Source organism: Seriola aureovittata, chromosome 6, assembly GCF_021018895.1.
Source record: "Seriola aureovittata isolate HTS-2021-v1 ecotype China chromosome 6, ASM2101889v1, whole genome shotgun sequence".
Taxonomy (NCBI): domain Eukaryota; kingdom Metazoa; phylum Chordata; class Actinopteri; order Carangiformes; family Carangidae; genus Seriola; species Seriola aureovittata.
The window spans coordinates 18,913,876-18,932,788 of record NC_079369.1 but is presented as its reverse complement, the minus strand read 5'-3'; the positions used below and the strand labels follow the sequence as shown (position 1 = coordinate 18,932,788).

The 18,913-nt window shown below is 41.0% G+C and overlaps 1 protein-coding gene across 1 annotated transcript; it reads right to left on the bottom strand.

Moving 5' to 3' along the window:
- Nucleotides 1–1,614: 1,614 nt before the first annotated feature.
- LOC130170574 (nuclear receptor subfamily 2 group F member 6-like) lies at nucleotides 1,615–10,941 on the bottom strand. The gene is made up of 5 exons (XM_056378019.1): nucleotides 9,134–10,941; nucleotides 7,937–8,031; nucleotides 5,508–5,842; nucleotides 4,886–5,132; nucleotides 1,615–4,095 (listed from the first exon to the last, which is right to left on the bottom strand). Exons 1-5 carry the CDS (start codon nucleotides 9,400–9,402, stop codon nucleotides 3,821–3,823), a joined length of 1,221 nt encoding a protein of 406 aa, XP_056233994.1. The 5' UTR covers nucleotides 9,403–10,941; the 3' UTR covers nucleotides 1,615–3,820.
- Between the last annotated feature and the right edge of the window lie 7,972 nt (nucleotides 10,942–18,913).

Below are 18,913 nucleotides of genomic sequence, written 5' to 3'. Positions count from 1 at the left end.
GTTACAGATAGTCCACCTCTTGTTTTTCTTCTTTTTTTTTTTTTTTTTTGGACCCTCCTGGTTTGGAGGAATCTGTAGCTGTGTGCATGTGCAGTGATCATCCAGCAGGGGGAGCAGGAGGCCGTGTTGATCCCAGTAAACTGAAGGTAAGCTGTTACTGCCCTCTTTTGGTAAACAATGTTTAAAAGATTGTTTCTATAGCTCTCCAGCAGTACAGTCATTTTCTGTGTCCAGATTCCATACCATCCTATTACACTATTATTATAGACTAACATTAAATTATTATAACTAACCTCCTATTTGCCACTAATTGTCATAACATGCAGTTATTGCAGTTAATATACAAAAAAAAATCAACATACTATATAATTTTATACCAACAAGAAATAATACATACAATTTACTTTGGCCATTTGGCCTTCATAAGCACAATAAACATTTAATAAATGGTTAATAACACGCTATAGTGTATGCGGCTATAAGGACATTTTATAATTAAACAAATGTAACACTAGTTACTAATCATCATAGATCTTTCTGTAGCTGTTTCACCACCATCTGCAATTTCATTTTCTGCTGTGAGTAGCACCTGTTTCCGTGTGCACTGCATTGTGCAAGATTATTATTATATTATTATAACATCAACACTTCAATCAATCAGTAAATAACTGTATTTAGTATGCAAGTTGACTTTGAGAATATTTGTCACTTTTACATTGTGAACACTACACATACTTAAATCATGCTGATAATAAATATGTATTAACATATTGGGACTCAGCTCTTGAAAATAACTTGTCATTTTCATAGAACTACTAACCACTAATACTGTACTTCTTTACAAGTCTACTGACACTGTTACTGTGGCACTAGAATTTATTATTGTGTATTGAAATTTGGCTTTTTCTGGTGTTTTTATTTTCCACTAGATGAGATAAAAATAATCAGCAAAGGCTCTTCTGCCAATTTGGGAAACAGGAATCTGATCAATAAGTTTAATGGTTTCCTCAGCTACTCTCATGTTTAAACAAACAATAACAGTGTGATGCTGTCAGTTTTTATAAAACAAGCACAGTATAAATAGTTGGCATTAAATATAAATGCTCAGATATATAAATACTCTATACACTTTCATGGCAAGACTTTACTAAAGAAATTTATTCAGAAGAAGTGTGACTGCCTGTAAACATTTGTTTAATGCAATGTTTAAGTCAAATATCAGCAATACAGCTGCAGATAATGATTGTTTTTATTATCAGTAAATCTCTCATTCCTTTTTAAGTGAATTGATTAATCATTTAGCCAATGGAAATGAATGAAAAATGCCTATTACAAGTTGTAAGAGCCAACAATCCAACCTCAGTTTATAAGTATGTGAGAAGAGCGCCAAATCCTTACATCATGAAGCTGGAACCGGCAAATGTTTGTCACGTTTGCTTGATTAAATGATGATTGAAATTCCTATTGAAAAATTTCTGATTTGATTAATTGTTTCAGCTCTAATCAGGATTGAAGTACAAAATGACTGGGAAAGTGTTTCTGATTCTTGCAGATGTGTGCAGGTTCTTATACTCATACGTATATGAATGTAAATACTCAAGTCATCCACAGACAGAATGTGCATACTTTTATTTCCAGAAATGCAAAAATAACCAGTCAGCCATATGAACTTCATTTGCATTTTTTTCTTTTTAGCTTTGGCATGGTCATAGAAACATGATTCTTTTAAATGTAAAGCTACACAGTCAAATCACTATAGTTTATATTCTGACAATAACACAATGTGATTCAGGGACAGCATGATGAGCTTTTGATGAAGTTGTTTGACAGTATCAAGGATCATGGTCATTGTTGCCTTTTTTATGATATAATAACAGGTAATACAAAAATTTATACCAAAAAAATCATGAGCTCATATTGAGCTGCGGTTCATGGCACGGACACTCCTGAACTACTTAGTACCCTTCATCTCAGTACCAACAAACACTATAACCTTTACACCTCAACAACTCAGAGTACCTTGCATAAGTGAAGTAATTGCTTGAAAGTGACCTCGGTCCGTTAGGACGTGCTTTTAAAAGGGGATCGAAAATGTGAATAAAATCAAAATGAACTACCTCTACCCTTATAACAACAAGAAAACAGTGTCCTGTTTGCAGAGATTAAGCAGAAAAACATATATTTATGTTTATATGAGTTATTTGACTCAGTGTCGCTTTCTGAGAATGATCTGTCAAACTTTAGGAGTCCTGTTACATCAAACTTTACATTTTAAAACATTTTCAAATATATATTGGGTAAGTCTGGTGGATAGACGGGTCTTTGATATGATAGTGATAGTGATAACTTGATCCCTTTATATTTATCTTTACTTCATGAATATTTCACTACACAATCTTTGATGTATAAAACATGAGGTAATAATGTTAGACAGGGATGTGACTGTCTGAGGAGCCAGGGTGTGTCTGAGCACATTCACCTCCACTTCTTGTGGATTTCAAGAACGTTTGTGTTGTATAATATACAATATTACAGGAATAGCTCAACATTTTCGAAAATACAGTTATTTGCTTTCTTGCCAAGAGTTAGATGAGAAGATCGATTCCTCTCTTATGTCTGTACGGTAATTATAAAGATGGAACCAGCAGCTGGTTAGCTTAGCATAGCATAAAGACTGGAAACAGGGGGAAACAGCTAGCCTGGCTTTGTTCAAAGGTAAAATATCCACCTATCACGGCTATCATTGCTAAAGATTGTCTTTAAAGGTTATATCTCTGACAAAAACAAAAAGCATAAAAACAACAATTCACTGGTTTACGGGGATTATCTGCTATTTCTTTGCCAGGCCCAGTAACTTTCTGACATCCCTGCTGGTTTTTCTGGCAACTGCTCAGAGCCAAAAAACAGTCTGGCACATAACCTCTAAAACCGTAAATTGTTGTTTTTACCATTTAATTTTTGTACATGTTAACCAAAAGAGATAGCATGTTAACTAGTGAGCTTTAGAGTTGCTGGAGAGTGGATTTTGTCAGCATCAGACAGAACTAGGCTAGCTGTTTCAAGCTAAGCTAAATAGGTGCTAGCTTTAGATTCATATTTACCATACAGATGTGAGAGTGGTATCAATCAAAGCAAAGCATAATCCCCAAAATGCTAAACTATTCCTTTAAGTATATAACATACAAACTATTTCTTGGTTGTACTTTATATAGTGCAATATACAGTACAATGCTCATGTCTCTTCTTTGTTTTAATGCTGATGCTTTGCAGTCTTCACAAATACATTTGGTAACAAAGTCTGATATTTCATCCCACATATCAAACATTACACAACCTGCACAATATGTACCAGCTGTGACGATATAAAGCTCTGCCTGTAAAAGTGGCACTGCTATGGCTTCATTTTGACTCAAAAACAAAGCAGAGGGAAAAGACACAGCGCCTGGGTTCAAACTGAGTCACATAAGGGGTGATATGGGAGGAGGTAGTACGGGCACATGGCCTCATGTTAGAGTCTGCATTTCAGTTAAAGCCCTGTTTTTTGTCCAGAATGAGACAAAGAGAGAGCAGATGAAGGTCAGAGAAAACTAAGTGCGGCAAACATATATATGAAGATTTGTACATTTTTGTTTCCCTGAAAGCAGCTTTGGTTTGACTACCACCAAACTTTACCAGGGCTAAAGTAGGAACAACTGACCTCCACACTCACAAATAGGATCCCAGTTTGTATTCATAACATTCAGTTTGTGTGTTATCTTTGTGATCTCTGTATCCTTCCCCAATCTGATCTCAGTCCGTCTCACTCAGGAGTCACTGGGGTTTACTGTCCCGGGGCGTAGGGCCAGCTGATGGAGCTCCCTGATAGCTGCATGTCTCGGATCAGCGTCTCGATCGGCGTCTTGCCCACAAGCCGCATGAAGAAGAGCTGGGAGATAAGGTTGGCCGGCACGGCACGCAGAGCAGGGAGACGCAGCAGTAAGCGACCAAATCGCTGAGGCTGGTTGGGATACTGCAACCTTTCATACTCTGTCAGGGCGACCTGGGCCTTCTCCTGCAGGGACTCTACATGGGCCGGGTCTGTCAGACCACATGCATCTGTAAGGCAAAGACACAGAGGATGTTGTCACAATTTAAATTTTACTATTAGCCTGCTTTTGCATGTTTCTATTTTCAACCCTGTCTCCTAGAAATATTGTCTTTTTTACACTCAGGGCTTCTTTACTCTTGTAAATTTAAAAAAATTTAAATTGTGAATTCAGGCTTTAATTTTTGGTCCCTTTCAAGGAATAGTTTGAAATCTTAGGAAAAAATATGCTTTGTTGAGAGTTGGATCAGAAGATCAATCCCAATCTCAAGTCTGTATGATAAATATGAAACTATAGCCAGCAGCTAGTTAGACTAGTTTAGCACGAGGACCCGTAACAAGAGGAAAACCACTAGTTTGGCTCTATGCAAAGGCAGCTAAATCAGCCTACCACAACCGCTAAAAAAGTCACTTCACCTGGCCTAAATACATAACCCCCAGTAAAATCACAACTTGTCTTTCAACTTTGGTTTTCACATAGATTAAATAAACAAGATTTAATATGTTAATTAGCGAGCCTTAGAGTCTTTGTACAGACAAGACTAGCTGGTCTCTTCTCTGCTAGTCCTCCTTCAGTGAGGTCAGAGGTCACACTCATTCATGTCAAAGTTTCCCTACAACTGGTAGGGATTTAATTTAGTTTTTCTTGCTGGTCCAGAAACTAACCCTGTCCAATACCTCACACAGACAGTTTTGTTTTGGTTTTCTCTAAAGACACTTGGGGTCAGTGTACAGTAAACACACCCAGTTGTAGTAGCTCTCATCACTTAGATAACCTTGTGAAAAGTCTACCAAACTCACCAGGTGAAAACAGTGCAATGGCTTTGAGGCAGCTGTACTCGGCTGTGTCCACCTGCAGCCTGTTCAGCTTGTCCACCTGGTCCTGGAAAACCCTGACCTGGTCCATGAAGGACACCACACGCTCAGCAGACATGGGGGACGAGTGAAACCCAGCTGCTGCCAGCAGAGGAGCCATGTGCAGGGGCAGAGCAGACTGAGCAGCATTCAGGATGAAGAGCTCGCTCCAGCTCAGCCTCAGCAGAGCCACCTGCAGGAAGGATTGGAAATTAGGAAACGGTCACTTAGAGTAGTGGGTCTAAACAGGCCTTTGTCACAGCAGACAATTTGTCTTGTCATAGTAGGAAAAGCATAGGTGTCACTAACAAAATCAATGATGTTTTTTTTTCTAGTGTTTCAGTAAAGTACATTGGGCTATTGGGTAAGTCTATGGGGTCACAGTTCCTGGGTCACAGTTTGTGGTTAAGGCTGAAAAGACAGGTATAATTTTACAGAAAAATATTGGCTGTGTTGTTCAAGCTGTAATGTTTGCACCTGAATTTTAAAATGTAATCTGCAGTGAAAATCTAAATTCGTTTTCAAAAGGAAAGAAAAAAAAAGAAAGATGTCTCCAGTCTTAACTGACCTGCTCTGAGACGGGCAGTTCTGGGAAGTATGGGATGTTTCTGGCCCACTCGATGGTGCTGAAGAGGAGCCGGGCTGCCAGCTCACAGATGCTGTCGATGCCCATGACTGAGCCTCCGCTCGCAGATGCCTGCATCTGTGTCTGGCTGTAAGGGGCCCCGTAACGGCTGCTGGGGTACGGCTCGGCCCGGAGGAGCTGGGAGATGAGATCTGAAACCGGCTGCCCGTTGAAATAATCTGCCCCAATGTGACCTGGCCCTGCACCTCCAACTCCACCAGCCAGGGAGTTTGGACTGATACCTGAGTGAGACGGAGGGATCCGACCCCGCTGGACAGCTTCATGAAAGGAAACAAGATAGAATGAGAATCTGATGGCATGCCTCAAAACATTAGATGTTTCTTACACTGCTGCACTGTTGCTTCACTCCAAGGAGAACTTCAGAGTATAACCATGCCTGATTGAAGCAGGAGACAAGGCGTGAAATGTAACTGATTACATTTACTCAAGCATTGTGTTTAAGTACAATTTTGAGGTACTTGTGCTTTAATTGAGTATTTCTGATTTACTTTATTTTTCTACTCCACCACATTTCAGAGGGAAATATTGTTCTTTTTACTCCTCTACATTTGTCAGACAGTTAGTTACCCTCTCATCCTTTGTGTGAGTACATTTGGATGACAATACTTATCTATTTTTACCTAAGTGGCAATTTGAAGGCTGAACTTTTACTTGTAACAGGGTATTTTACATTGTAGTATTTTTACTTGTACTTCAGTAAAAATAAGGACTTTATATTGCAAGTGCAGATACACAAGAAAAGCAAAGTGTAAGTGTAACCACTGCTTTTTAAATGTAGATATTTGTGTGGATTTCCCTCAAGCAGAAGAGATAGACAGCAAACATAAGGGAAGAAAGAAAGGTGGATGTGTTGCACATAGGTCCTCGGCTGGTAATGAACTGAGGTCGTTGCTGTTGTAGTGTACCACACACTCCCTCCACCTCGGGGTCCCACAAATAGCATCAAGCCTACTAACTCCTGGTAAGAGTATGAAATAGGTTCGCTTTCACCAGTTAAATGCATTAATAGTGAGGCTTTATTTCATTCTAATTCTTTGTGATTGAAAGCTAAGGCCAATATCCTAATGTGAGTGCTCTGCCTGTACTGCCCCAAATATTAATTAACACTGATGTATTTCTGAAGTGGCAGTGAATACAGTCTCTGTGCCAAAAAAATCTCACTGAAGCAGTCTGGGTTAAAGGTGAAACAGACATTTCCAGGTAATGTGGAAACAGTGCAACCTGCGTCATGGCCACAGTCAGCATGGTTCATTAATAACCAGGCCCAATATAACCTCTGGCACACTGTCACCTCACTGCACATTATGTATGGGAGAGCTTGTGGTATCCACTGACACAGACTGAAATACAAGAGGAGTTAAATTACGCTAGAATACAATTACAGACTTCACTATCAATAGACGTCATACTGACCATGGCAGTAAATTAAAACACTGAAATATTTTGTGATGTGATAATGAGGGTTGAATAGCTGGAATGAAAATAATTACACCAGGCAAATAGGAGTCACTGTTCTGGAAAATTTGAAACTGTAATTAACTAGTTATATGGCATTTTCACCAGCGACCAACAGCTCAGTGTGTTTTGACCAAATATCTCCACTTGCTGTGGAGTTCCTGTTATGCAAATCAAACATGGTTGCCTCAAGTTGCCCCATTGTCCCTGAAGCCCAACAGCTGCAGGGAGTCGAACACCAGGGTGAAAACATGCTTTGGTTGACAGTATAAATATTCACTGGCAAATGTCAGTGGCTGTTTCTTACACTTTCTCTGGGAATTACTCATTTCTGGTATTTATGTATTTGTATGTGTGTTTCTGAGTATTTGAACTTGTGTGTGTTTGTCTTTCTTCAGGGTGTTCGGGCATGAATCAGTCTGTTTGTGTGTATGTAAAAGAGAGGATATGGTTGTTTTACATCTCAGTGGGGAAAGTGTAAACTGTAAATACAACACTGATATATTATCACCTTATATTGCTGTAATACGTTTTTAGAGCGTTTACTCTGAGAACAGCTTCATGCTACGGAGGCAAATGTGGTGAGAGTAAACCAGAACGGTAAAATAGTGGGCTGTGAAACCTAGACAATGAGCTAAAATGATGCTAATGCCCAGTTAATCTGCAGAGTCTGGTGAAACAATCCCCTATTATCAATCTGAAAATATCGATTAATTTAGCTTTAAGTAAAGGACTTTCCACCAATGTCAAATCTTGAAAGTTGAACAGTAGTCTCAGCTACTCGTGTGATGTGGTTCACTCTTCAGTTATTCATCTCTGGTGGTGGAAAACTCATTTGTGTGTTTACTAACCCTGAAAAAAAACCACCTTTAACCTGCTGTGTACATGGATAATACCTTCTTTGCGCATCCCAACTCGGAAACATTTCTTCAGTCGACAGTATTGGCACTGGTTGCGGTGATGCTGGTCGATTTGGCATTCACGATTTGATCTGCACAAAGGAAACAAAATATTGAACATGCAATAAAATATATACAATATTTAATGATAGTAACCTGTAAATTGATCACTGAGCTTTCTCTCCTCTCTCCCATTCCCTCCCTCTCACGCCCTCCCTCTCCCTCCCTCTCCCTCCCTCTCTCGCTCTCTCACTCTCTCACTGACCCCTACGATGAGTGAACTGTGTGAGCTGGCCGGGCTGAAAAGCTATCAAGGCTGTGACCTTTGTAAATCATCAGCTCTACACACCCTTGTGTTGCCATTTACAGCAGGACGAGGTCTGCCAACATTTCAAAGAGAGCCCTTTCAGCCCTGGACATGACAAACTGACTACAAAGACACCTCCCATTCAGAGTTAGTGCATTATTATGTGGAAGAAATTACTATATTCGGTAGCTGAGAGCTCCTTGTGTAAGAGCAGAGAATTGAGTTGCAACATTGTGTTCCCGTGGTGAAGAATAATGGGAATGTTGACCTTCTGAGGCAATCCATCCTCACATGACTGACCTTCAGGGCTTTTCATTTCTCTTATTTTTTCCCGGGGCTGTTTGTGAGACGTATCCAAGGTTGGAACAAATCATTCCCAAGTGAGAAATGGACGTAATCTGCTGTCTCCGTCATGAATGTGAATGCACATATAATGGTTTGTAAAAAAAAGATGCTAACCTTTTCCTATAAACCTTCGATAAATGATTAATAATGCACTGTAATGTAGTTGTGTGCAGATGTAAAATGTAAGTGAATATAGAGTATATGTCAACTATTATCATTTCTAATATAAAGACATATTTTTTTATATCATTACACCTGTGTCTTACTATATTGTCATCCATTCTCTGTTTATACAGCAGCCAGTCAAGTGTGCCCATAGGAGGAGTTAATAAACACTTACATGTGCTTACAAATACATTGTAATGTGTTAATTTACATGTAAAGTAACATTTAAAGTAAAGAGTGACCAAAAAGACGAAGAAGTTCGTCAACAAGAAAAGGCAGCAAAATAAATGAAATGTGCCTTGTTTAACTTCACATTTATAGCTGTTCAAGCTGTGAACACAATGAGATATCATGTTTAATCTCCCAGCAGCCCCTACCTGCAGGAGTAGTTGAGGTTTCGTCTGATGCTCCTCTTGAAGAAGCTCTTGCAGCCCTCGCAGGTGAACACGCCGTAGTGCTTCCCGCTGGACTTGTCCCCGCACACCACACAGTCCACCACACAGGCCTTGTCCTCGTCCCCAACGTCCACATCGCTGCTGCCGGCCTGTGGCGATCCGTCCTCTTCCTCCCTCCTCAGGTAAGCCTTCTCCCCCAGTCCATTAGTGTCCCCGTTGGGGTTGCCCCATCCCCCGCTCACCATGGCCATATTCTCTGAGACACGCAGTCCAGTGAGTGGATCATACACAGCGCCGCCCTGTCCCCCAGCTTCCAAATACCTTCAGAGTCTAAAAACTGATTCCAGACTCAAAGACAGTGGCTCCAGGTTTGTAATTCAGGGCAGGCTTCGTCCAAAAATGATGAAAAAAAATGAAAAGTTGTCCCGGGCTCCACGGTGTTGACCTTTACCCCCTTTGCAGTCTGCTTGGACTGACCTGGAGGTCCCTCCCAGTGCTGTTTTTTCTCTCTTCTTTAATCCCTCTGCTGTCTCTGTTCTTGTCTTTCACCCCTCTGTTTTCTGCCCTGACCTCTGATCAATGGCTCCCAAGGTCTGAGAAAACTTCAGACACACATTTAGTGGTTCAGAGTTCAAGCAGGAGAAAAGGGTGCAGCCTTGCTCTTTTCACAGGAAACAATAAATTACACTTTGACTCCCTCTTTCTTTCTCCCTCCCTCTCACTTTCTCTCTCTGTCTCCCCCCTGGAAGAAGGTAAAAAAAACCCCAAAAAACACCTCACAAATCCCTAGGCACAGTGGCGAGGGACAAAACAAGAGTTGCTCTCCAAATAAAAGAAGAAGCTCAGCCCCTCTCCCTCGGTGCACGACTTTCTCCCAGAAGGACAAACAAGTGGGAGGAAAATAAAACACAACTCTCCTTCAGGCAGGGTTAAACTGCCCTGCCCTCTCCTCCAACTTATAAACTAGTCCAACCAGTTCCTGCCGTGCAGAGGTGTTATCTGCTGATCTGAGGCAGTTCTAGTCCAGACGCACTCTTGACTTGTCGAGGCTGTTATAGAAGCAGAGGTGATAGTGATGAAGAGGAAAAATAAAAGACAACTCGACAAGTATTTTGGCTCAGGAACCTTTGTGCCCTCAAAATAACCATATGTAGACGATGATCCCACACTTGATATTAAAATGAGAAGCGCGCTGAGAAAAAAAACAATACACTCCTTTGACTCCCAGAAAATCTGGTTTCTGCAGCAACAGAGTTCTTGAAAGACGTCCTCCTCTCCTGCTGTCTGTGGTGAAATTATGTTTTCTCCAGGCTCCTCCAACTCCTCAGAGTCTGTGGTGTCAGAGGCTCAAATGTCACAGAAAAAACAACAAGCCAGAACAAAAGCAGAGTTGAGTAATCTCCTTAGTCGCAGTTCTCTTCTCTTCTCTCAAAGCTCCACAAAGTGTTGTCTCTCTCCCCCTTCTCTTGTTTTGTCAGTGCTTGTCCATCCAGCAGTAACAACCAGAGGCCAGAACCTCTCTGCATTCCCTGTCAGCGAGTCAGGGTGTACTGTTGCACTCTTTACTATTCTGCCTGTCCTTTTTTTTTTTTTTTTTTTTTCCGTCTTTCTCTCTGCTGGCCCCGGCAGGAATAAATTAGGCAAACAAGCGCAGGAAAAACACGGTCACAGACCTTTTAGTGAAAGCCAGACGCTGCAGTGGAGAGCAGCCCAGAGATAGCCTCCTCTCCTGCTCCTCTCAATCCCCTCTCTGTGTCTCTGCCTCGCTCCCTCCTTTAGGGAGAGTGAGCTGTGTCTGTGTGCTGAGGGATTTGACACTGCTATTCAAGCCCTGCCGTTGCCATGACACTGGATGCCTTATAAGGCCAGAGGAGTCAAAGAGCACAGAGTGGGCTGCAGCCACACACACACACACACACACACGCACACACACACACACACACACAGAATGAATGCCTGGCTGCCTGACTGGCTGCCTGTTTCCCCCCTGACCTCGGGCGGGCCTGCGAGCAAGGGGTAGTTGACCTCAACACTGCCATGAGACAAAGAGGGGTGGGGGCCTCGGGTCGACACACAGCGAGCGCATGGCACTCGCACTCATGTTCTCCACTCCACTCTAATCCTTAAGACTTCCTCCGACTTTGTTGACCCAATAATAACGGGGAGGGCCTGTTGTTGTTGAGTAACTTGTCTAAAGGTTATATGATATGCCACCGGCTCCTTTTCACACCTGCTGCACACACTCACAGGTCAGTGTGAAGGATGCCAAAGATCCACGGTAGCTGCTGGGTCCTGGATGGTACTGGTTATACATTTGTAAGCACATTTTAAGAAGGGTGATTTTGTATCGTATGTCCATGAAGTTGTTGGATTTGCTAGAGACAGATAAAAAAAAAAAAAAAAAGAATCAGTGAAGCAGAGATCAAGATATTGTGACTTTTCCACATCTTTGAAACCCGACCATCTTAGGAATTACACATGTATTGGACACTTCTGTGTTTCATGATTAAGCCTATGTCAATGCCAATGTTCAGTGCAAATGCAGAAAGTAGTGAGCCCTATACGTAGTGAGGCAGAAAGCGAGGGTGTGACGGTTGGGGTAGTGCACAGGAGTGTAGCATGTACTTTCATAAGGGAGAGCTTTCGTGGAGGCCCTGCATTTAATGACTGAATTTTTATCAACCGTAACCACAGTCTTTGGCACCGGCATTAACCATGTGTTTCAGGTGCCTGACCACAACCATATCTTAACCATGTTTTATTTGTCACAACCAGATCTTAGGTCCATCTGATTGCCTGTGTGTGTCTCTACTGTAGAACTACATGGCCTGTAAGTTGTACTGACAACGGTCCATTGACAGAAATGATATGTCACTTTTCACCGCACATTTTGTCAGCTTCAGCACATGGATGCTGTGGATGTTGTACATACAAAGTGCAAGACTGACACACAGATTGCATCCTGAGTCAAGTGTTTACAGGAGGTTAAGGCAACAAAATCACTTAAAAGAATCAGGAAAGGTCAATGTTTTGGAGAAATGTTAATGAACTTAAATTGCTTTTTGTCATGTTTTAAGCCACTGTTGACTTTGTCAGTTTAAAACCACATCCACAATCTTTCACTTTGAGTTGTCTAAACACAACCACCAACAGGTTAATGACTGAAATATATCATCAGACAGCATTTTGCAGATACATTCTTATTTGTTAATTAACATTTCCTCATTACCTTGATAAAAACATCATCATGGTGGCATTATGTTTCCTTCAAAATATCTTTGCTATTGTAAATGAATTAGATATAAATGTAATTTAGGAGCCAGGGTTGCTGGTTTTACAGTGTGTAGTGCTCCACATGACGACTAATGGTCATCATGTGCCCTTTAACTTAGACTGCATGGTATGAAGAAAAGAAATACTGTATGTATGCTGCTTTTGTTTTACAAACCCAGTAATAATTTGCTGTGTAACCCGTCCGTCGTCTTGGCAGAAGGCAGTGCTCCTGTGGAATTTCTGGCAGCTTTGTCTGTCATACCAACACCACTGTCATGTGAAGGTCTCTCGAAAAAAGGGAGGACAAAATAAACAATCAGAGCCTGCAACCAAGGTTTCCAATAACAGCCTCCAAACGCAGGAAAAAAAAAAACCCACAGAGGAGGTATTCACTGGCGCTTACAAGCATGCCTGCTTAAAAGAACCTCTATGTACCAAAAACTGTTTGCTCATCACATGGTTTTACAGGAATTCCCCCTGAGTGACAAAACATTTTGTCCATTGTAGCTTCAAAAGAATATGCTGTCTCTCACAAAAATGTACAAATATCAAAGGAGCAAAAGGCCTTGAGTTAAAAGCTCATTAAAAGAGGGTTGGAAGGAAAGGAAATAAGTTCTCTTACACACGTTCAGTCAGTGAGGTTAATTCAGCCTTTTAAATGTGAGCATAAGGCAACTTTAACCCACATCCATCACAGCGAGACTCATTGTGCATGGATAGGCCTTTTGTTTGGTTAAGAGGTTATCAGGGGCCAAGCTAAGCTGCTGTAAGTTGAATTAGTGCTTTCCTTTAAGCCTCTGTCTATGTGTATTAGCAGCGGTCAGACCATGAGGAGTAGTGTTTGATATTTTCTCATGAAACAGTATAATGTAAGACTTATATTTAAAGAGGTGTGTAGGGTGGAACTTTAATCTCAAGTGTAAATGTCAGATGTTGTTTTTTAACAGCTCTCAATCACTTTTGTTTAATGACAACAGCGAACACTAACCAGGGAAGACTTGCACAAGCCTTGAGGATGACGAAAAGGAAAAATGTCCACCACTGCTTCCATAGAGACACACAAAAAAAGAAATGATTTTTTGTGGCGATTTCTAGTGTACAGAGTCTGTACATGTTTGTGTACATGCTTAAGCCTGGAGTAAAATGGTGTATGTGTAACTTTATTGTAATAGGAAATTAACTTTATTGTAAAAGAAAATGAAACTTCAAAATCAAATCCCCTAAATATTGAAGTGTGAAGAATAAATCACACATGAGCAGTCACAACATTAAGGCTCCTTGTGACCAAAATGAAAGCTGTTAAAGTGTGGCAAACCAAAAACTTTGATCAGTTAAATACTGGAAAGTAAACTCCTTTTGATTTAAGACTGTTACTAATTGATTCATTGATTCCAATAAACAAATTAAAAGTGACTCATATACCAAAGTACCTGACAAGAAATATTAAATGGTGGTTTTTTTTTGTGTATTTGTCACTTGGAAATGTTGCTATTGTATAACAAGCACAGACTTTGTGTAAAGTGTGTCTTGGTGTTGTAAAGACTTCATTTAATCTTTGAATTTTGGAAACAAAAACTTTGACACAGTAAATATGAAAACAAGACTCTCACTGCTTCTGAAACGTGTGGAATCAAAGAAAATGCAAAGGATTTGCTCGTGGAAAAGTGTGACGGTGACAGTTAGTGAAATAATGAGGTGTGATCGGTTTGTCATTAAAAGCAGACCACAGTATGTCCTCTTGATAAATGCAGTAAGATGAAGACCACCTCTCTTAGAGGTCAGATCACTGACCTTTCTGCGGGTTTGGGGGTTGAGATCAGAGCAGCAGTGTTCATGTCTGCAGCTCTCCTGTTGCAGCTGCAGTGTTTGTATTTGAAGGAACAGACTCACAACACATTTGTTTGGATATGAGCTCGAGTGTGCCGACATGTCGTAGCAGTTACACAAGTATCACTGTGTTTCAATGTGTTTCTTTTCATGTCTGTGGCGGTGTGCACGTGGCCTTGTGCAACTGCACATATGCCTTACATATCTGGCAGTAAGTTGGTGTGTGTGTGTGTGTGTGTGTGTGTGTGTGTGTGTGTGTGTGTGTTCTGTGCTCTTTGAACTGCAGGTCAGGAATGCAGCTGCTCTCAGCGTGAAGTTGACTGTGGCGGAGTCTGTGCATTCTCAACACAGTCAGGAGTCCAGAGTGAAGCAGATTAACCTTCACTACACTCACCTGGACAATGCATACACACACTGTCTACACAGGGACCTGAACATGTACCTCTGATCAACCCAAACGTTCTGCTTAAATTTCTCCTTAGAAAATGATTTTCATACAATATTTAGTTTGTGCTTGTTCCAGCGTTTCACTGGAGCTACAGTATATGATACTTAAATTTGATATTCAAACACGGCTGCACATTTAGTTCAAATGAAAATACCACAAATACAACCCTACTGGAATATTTTCTAATGACAATTACTGCTTTTTTCCCGGCTATGTTTACATATAAGAAAGAACTGATTGTTGTTGTGAATTGTATTATCAGAAACTGATAATTATAGTAACCAAAATACTGTAAAAATCCAGCTTTACATATTTGCTATCTTTAGGTACATAAAGTTACACCCACCTGTGGGGCAGTCAGTGTATGAGCATTAACAGTATCATGGAGGGAATTTGCGAAATGAAATGAAAATATTTCACATATGAGCAATTAAACGGCTAAAAAGGTGTATTTACATCATCAAGGAATGAAGTGAAAATGCAGCTTTTCTCATTCACAGACACAGGACTTCTGTAGCCATGGTAAGAACATGAGACAGCGAGACAGACATACTTTTATGATATGATAGGTTTGACCAGTTGAAACCCCTTGAAGGCTGTTGGAGCTGCTGCATTGTGATTACCTGTTCAGCAGAGATTCACATTTCTGCTTCTGTAATCTTCTCAAGTGAGCAGAAGAGGAGAGAAGAGTATTAGATCAGGTTCATCTTCATCTGCTAAAAACTAAACTGCTGCAAGAGCTCACTTTTTGCTTCTGTTTTTAGAGAATGACAGAAACATCGCCTACAGCTGATGTAGAACTCAACAGCCACAGGCGTTTCATGTTTTTTGTACATTCCCTGAGTTTGACCCCAGTTTGAGACTGAATCAGTTCTCTGTAAATGTTGGACTGAATATTAGTCTGAATGTGTTTTAACTGCATTAGCTGTTGTGTAGAGGAATTTGAAAACTGGGGTTAAACTTTAACTCTGAGGAGTAACTCCGGGCGAACAAGCACATGAGCACATGACTCCCTGCTCCTTCCTCATTAGCCCCACTGCCCTTTGGCCCAGAGGCCAGAGAGGAAAAATCATCTTCTCCTCTCTCCTTCCCCTCTCTCTCTCTCTCTCTCTCTCTCTCTCTCTCTCTCTCTCTCTCTCTCTCTCTCTCTCCCCCTCTCTCACAACACTCTCTCCATCCTCAGGCCTTTGACCTCGAGCGAATGACGGAGCAATTTAAAATAAACAGGGCAGTGGAACCTGCCAAAGAAAAACATCTGCTGGGGTGACTCAAGAGCAACACGCGGTGTCCAATCAATATTTGCCCTCCTCCCCGCCCAGGACCTGCTGGAGGTGGTGGGAAACTTCCCATTTGGTGTGTGTTTGTTGTCATTCAAATCAGCTATCTAGTGTTTTCTGTGAACAAGGTCTCAACCCATTGTTTGAAGAGGAGTCAATAGACGTATTTAGGTACTGTAATGGCAGTGGATCCTTTTTTTCCTGTTTGTCTGCTGTAAAGATAAGAGACATTATTGAATGAAACTGATGTTAAACTGAGATGGAAAATAAGCCTTGGCTTTACTCTGACTCAACCTCTTGATCCCTGACATTCACAATAATCCTATTCCTTTTCTCTCTTTCAACACCTTTTGGCAACACACTGTATATATTTTAAACCTTGGAAAAACAGCTGCTTGTTCTCTCATCCAGCAGACGCACAGCAACATTGACTGCCTTTGTTTTTAGCTCATTTTAGCTTTCTTAAAATTCGGTATTTACAATTGTTTTATTTGTGTGCTTGATGTTGTATTGTCCTCTTTCAAACTTGTAGGTCTCCATTGAAAAAGAGATTTCTGACCTTAATGGGATTAACCTTGTTAATTAAGGTCAAATGAAACAAAATAAATGATCATTTAGAAGCTCTGTTTTGATCTCCATCAAATACATTGGGGAAATACTGTAGGTCTTAGCACTTAAGTTGGTAAATGCTCCATTCTTTCTTATTTGGTGCTGAGCAGGTAGAGCACAGTGGGTTTATCAGCCGCCTGCTGTGGCCAAAAGTAAAGCTGATGAGCAGTGAGAGTGAAACAAAACAGAATGAGCTGAAAGATGCTGAAACACTCAGTGGAGCAGACGGGAACTGCAGATAACCGTTCTGTGGGTTCATCACTGCAAGTGACACTTTTGACAGTACATGTGCTGTAGTCATTTGACTCATTGTTAACTATAAATTGCCCGTTTACCAGTGTTAGTTGACTCCCAGTAAAAGCAATGAATCGTCACCAGGCAGCACATGTGTTTATTGTCCAACATAAGTGAAAGTTCAGCAGACTCCACTTGCAAATTTTGACCTTGTGTCTACTGTGATGCTATTGTTCCCACTTATCACATAAAGTTTAAATATTCAAAATATATTCAAATGCAGATTTTCTATGGCAGCCACTCAAGTTCATCAAGTGAAATGTTTGAGGTTGATTTGTGTGGAAAGCCATCGTGATCATAATTGCTTTTATGCATTGTTTTCTAATCATAATGTAATAATACATCACAACAGTCACAGTGCTTTCAGTACAGGTGTATTCAACAAGACTCCTGGAAATCCTGAGTTTATTTTAAAATTAAGTTCTGATGATTTGAACTGTGATTGTGCAGACATTGTAAGTTTGTAATTATAGGACCAGCTGAAGGATCTGTGGGGATGAAGAGGCTAGCGTTACTTAAGACAACTGTTTAGCTCAATGTTGTGCTTCAGATGTAAAATGATTACCATTGACAGGCTGTCAATATGTTGTCAGTGGATAGCCCATCTGAAAGTTGAACTTCTTTGCTTTTAGCATCCAAGAGGCCTGACATTTTCAGACAGGGCATTAACCTAACGCTTTCTGCAGCCACAACAATTTGATCAAGTTCCCCTTCACCAGCTTCAATCTCTTGTAAATCTGTGTCCAATCTGTTGCTCCCTGATTGCGCCCTCTCCTATCAGCCAGACATTGCCTATAGGTCAACGAAGGTGCTTAGGATGACAGAAAATTAACCTAATCAGCTCAGTGAAGACGACTCAAATGCTTTAACAGGATTAGGCCAAGGCCACTCCCCCAGCCATCTTTCCCCTCTAAACACCTTATTGCTGTAATCTACCGTACACAAGCTGACGAGTTGAGTGACCTCATTAGCTCATCTGCTCTGCAGGTTTTTGTTGTTGGTCTGGACACTCATCTGTTGTGTGTTCAACTCCCACTAAAAAACACCCAGACTGTCAGTTTCCTACAACAGGGTGGCGTCATTATGGAAGATTCATCTCAGCTGAGTGTTAGGTTTCATTCAGGTGTGAACTGAAAAACTGGAAAAACATACATTCCTCTGAAAAGCTGAGAGGTGCCCTAGAGGTTTGGAGATTTAATACACCAACTATGAACCACAACATTCCTCTTTCAAGTCTGGCCAGGGACCATTGTCACACGTAATTCCCCTCATTCATTGTGATCTTTCTACTGTCTGATCAGAAAATTCTATCAGAAATGCAGCATTGAAAATTGGAATAGAAAACAATTTTGTGCAGTGTCCTGTGCCCTAATACATAATTTCTTACATAAATCATGATATAAAAACAAAATAAAGCAAGGCCTTCGTATGTCACCCAGGCACATAGTCTACCTAATGCTGAGAGTGTTAGTTGTAAACATTTTAAATGTCAAAGTTTCAGGAATTACAACAAGAAAATATTAATATTATAGCTTGATCTACATTGCGGCATCGATCCAATAGGATGAATTTCCGGGAATCAAACAACTTTCTCAACCTACTGACAAGCGTGCGTGCGTGCGATCCTATAATAGGATCTTAAGCATGCAAATGCATTTTCAACGGACAACAATAATATCCAACAAGACTTCACTCTTCATCCGGGGGCAGTGCAATGCTGAGGTGGCCTGTTGGTTTGAGCTGTTTGCTGTCATTATTTGAGTGGGTGAGAGCACAAAGCGGATGTGATAGGCCGTTTGATTGAGGTCAAATCTCTTTCACACTTCTCCAACGCCGATAGCACCCCATCATCCCGACCTCTCCACGGGCAGACTGGTGTCAGAAAGCTCGGGAGAGAGGTGTCAGGTCAGCATGTCAGCATCCCACAGCACAGAGCATAGAACAGAGAGATATAGAGAGGAGGAGGAGATGAGAGGGGATATGGAGTGGCTGTGACAGGTGAGCTAATGGCTTTGAGAAAGAAAGGGCACGGGG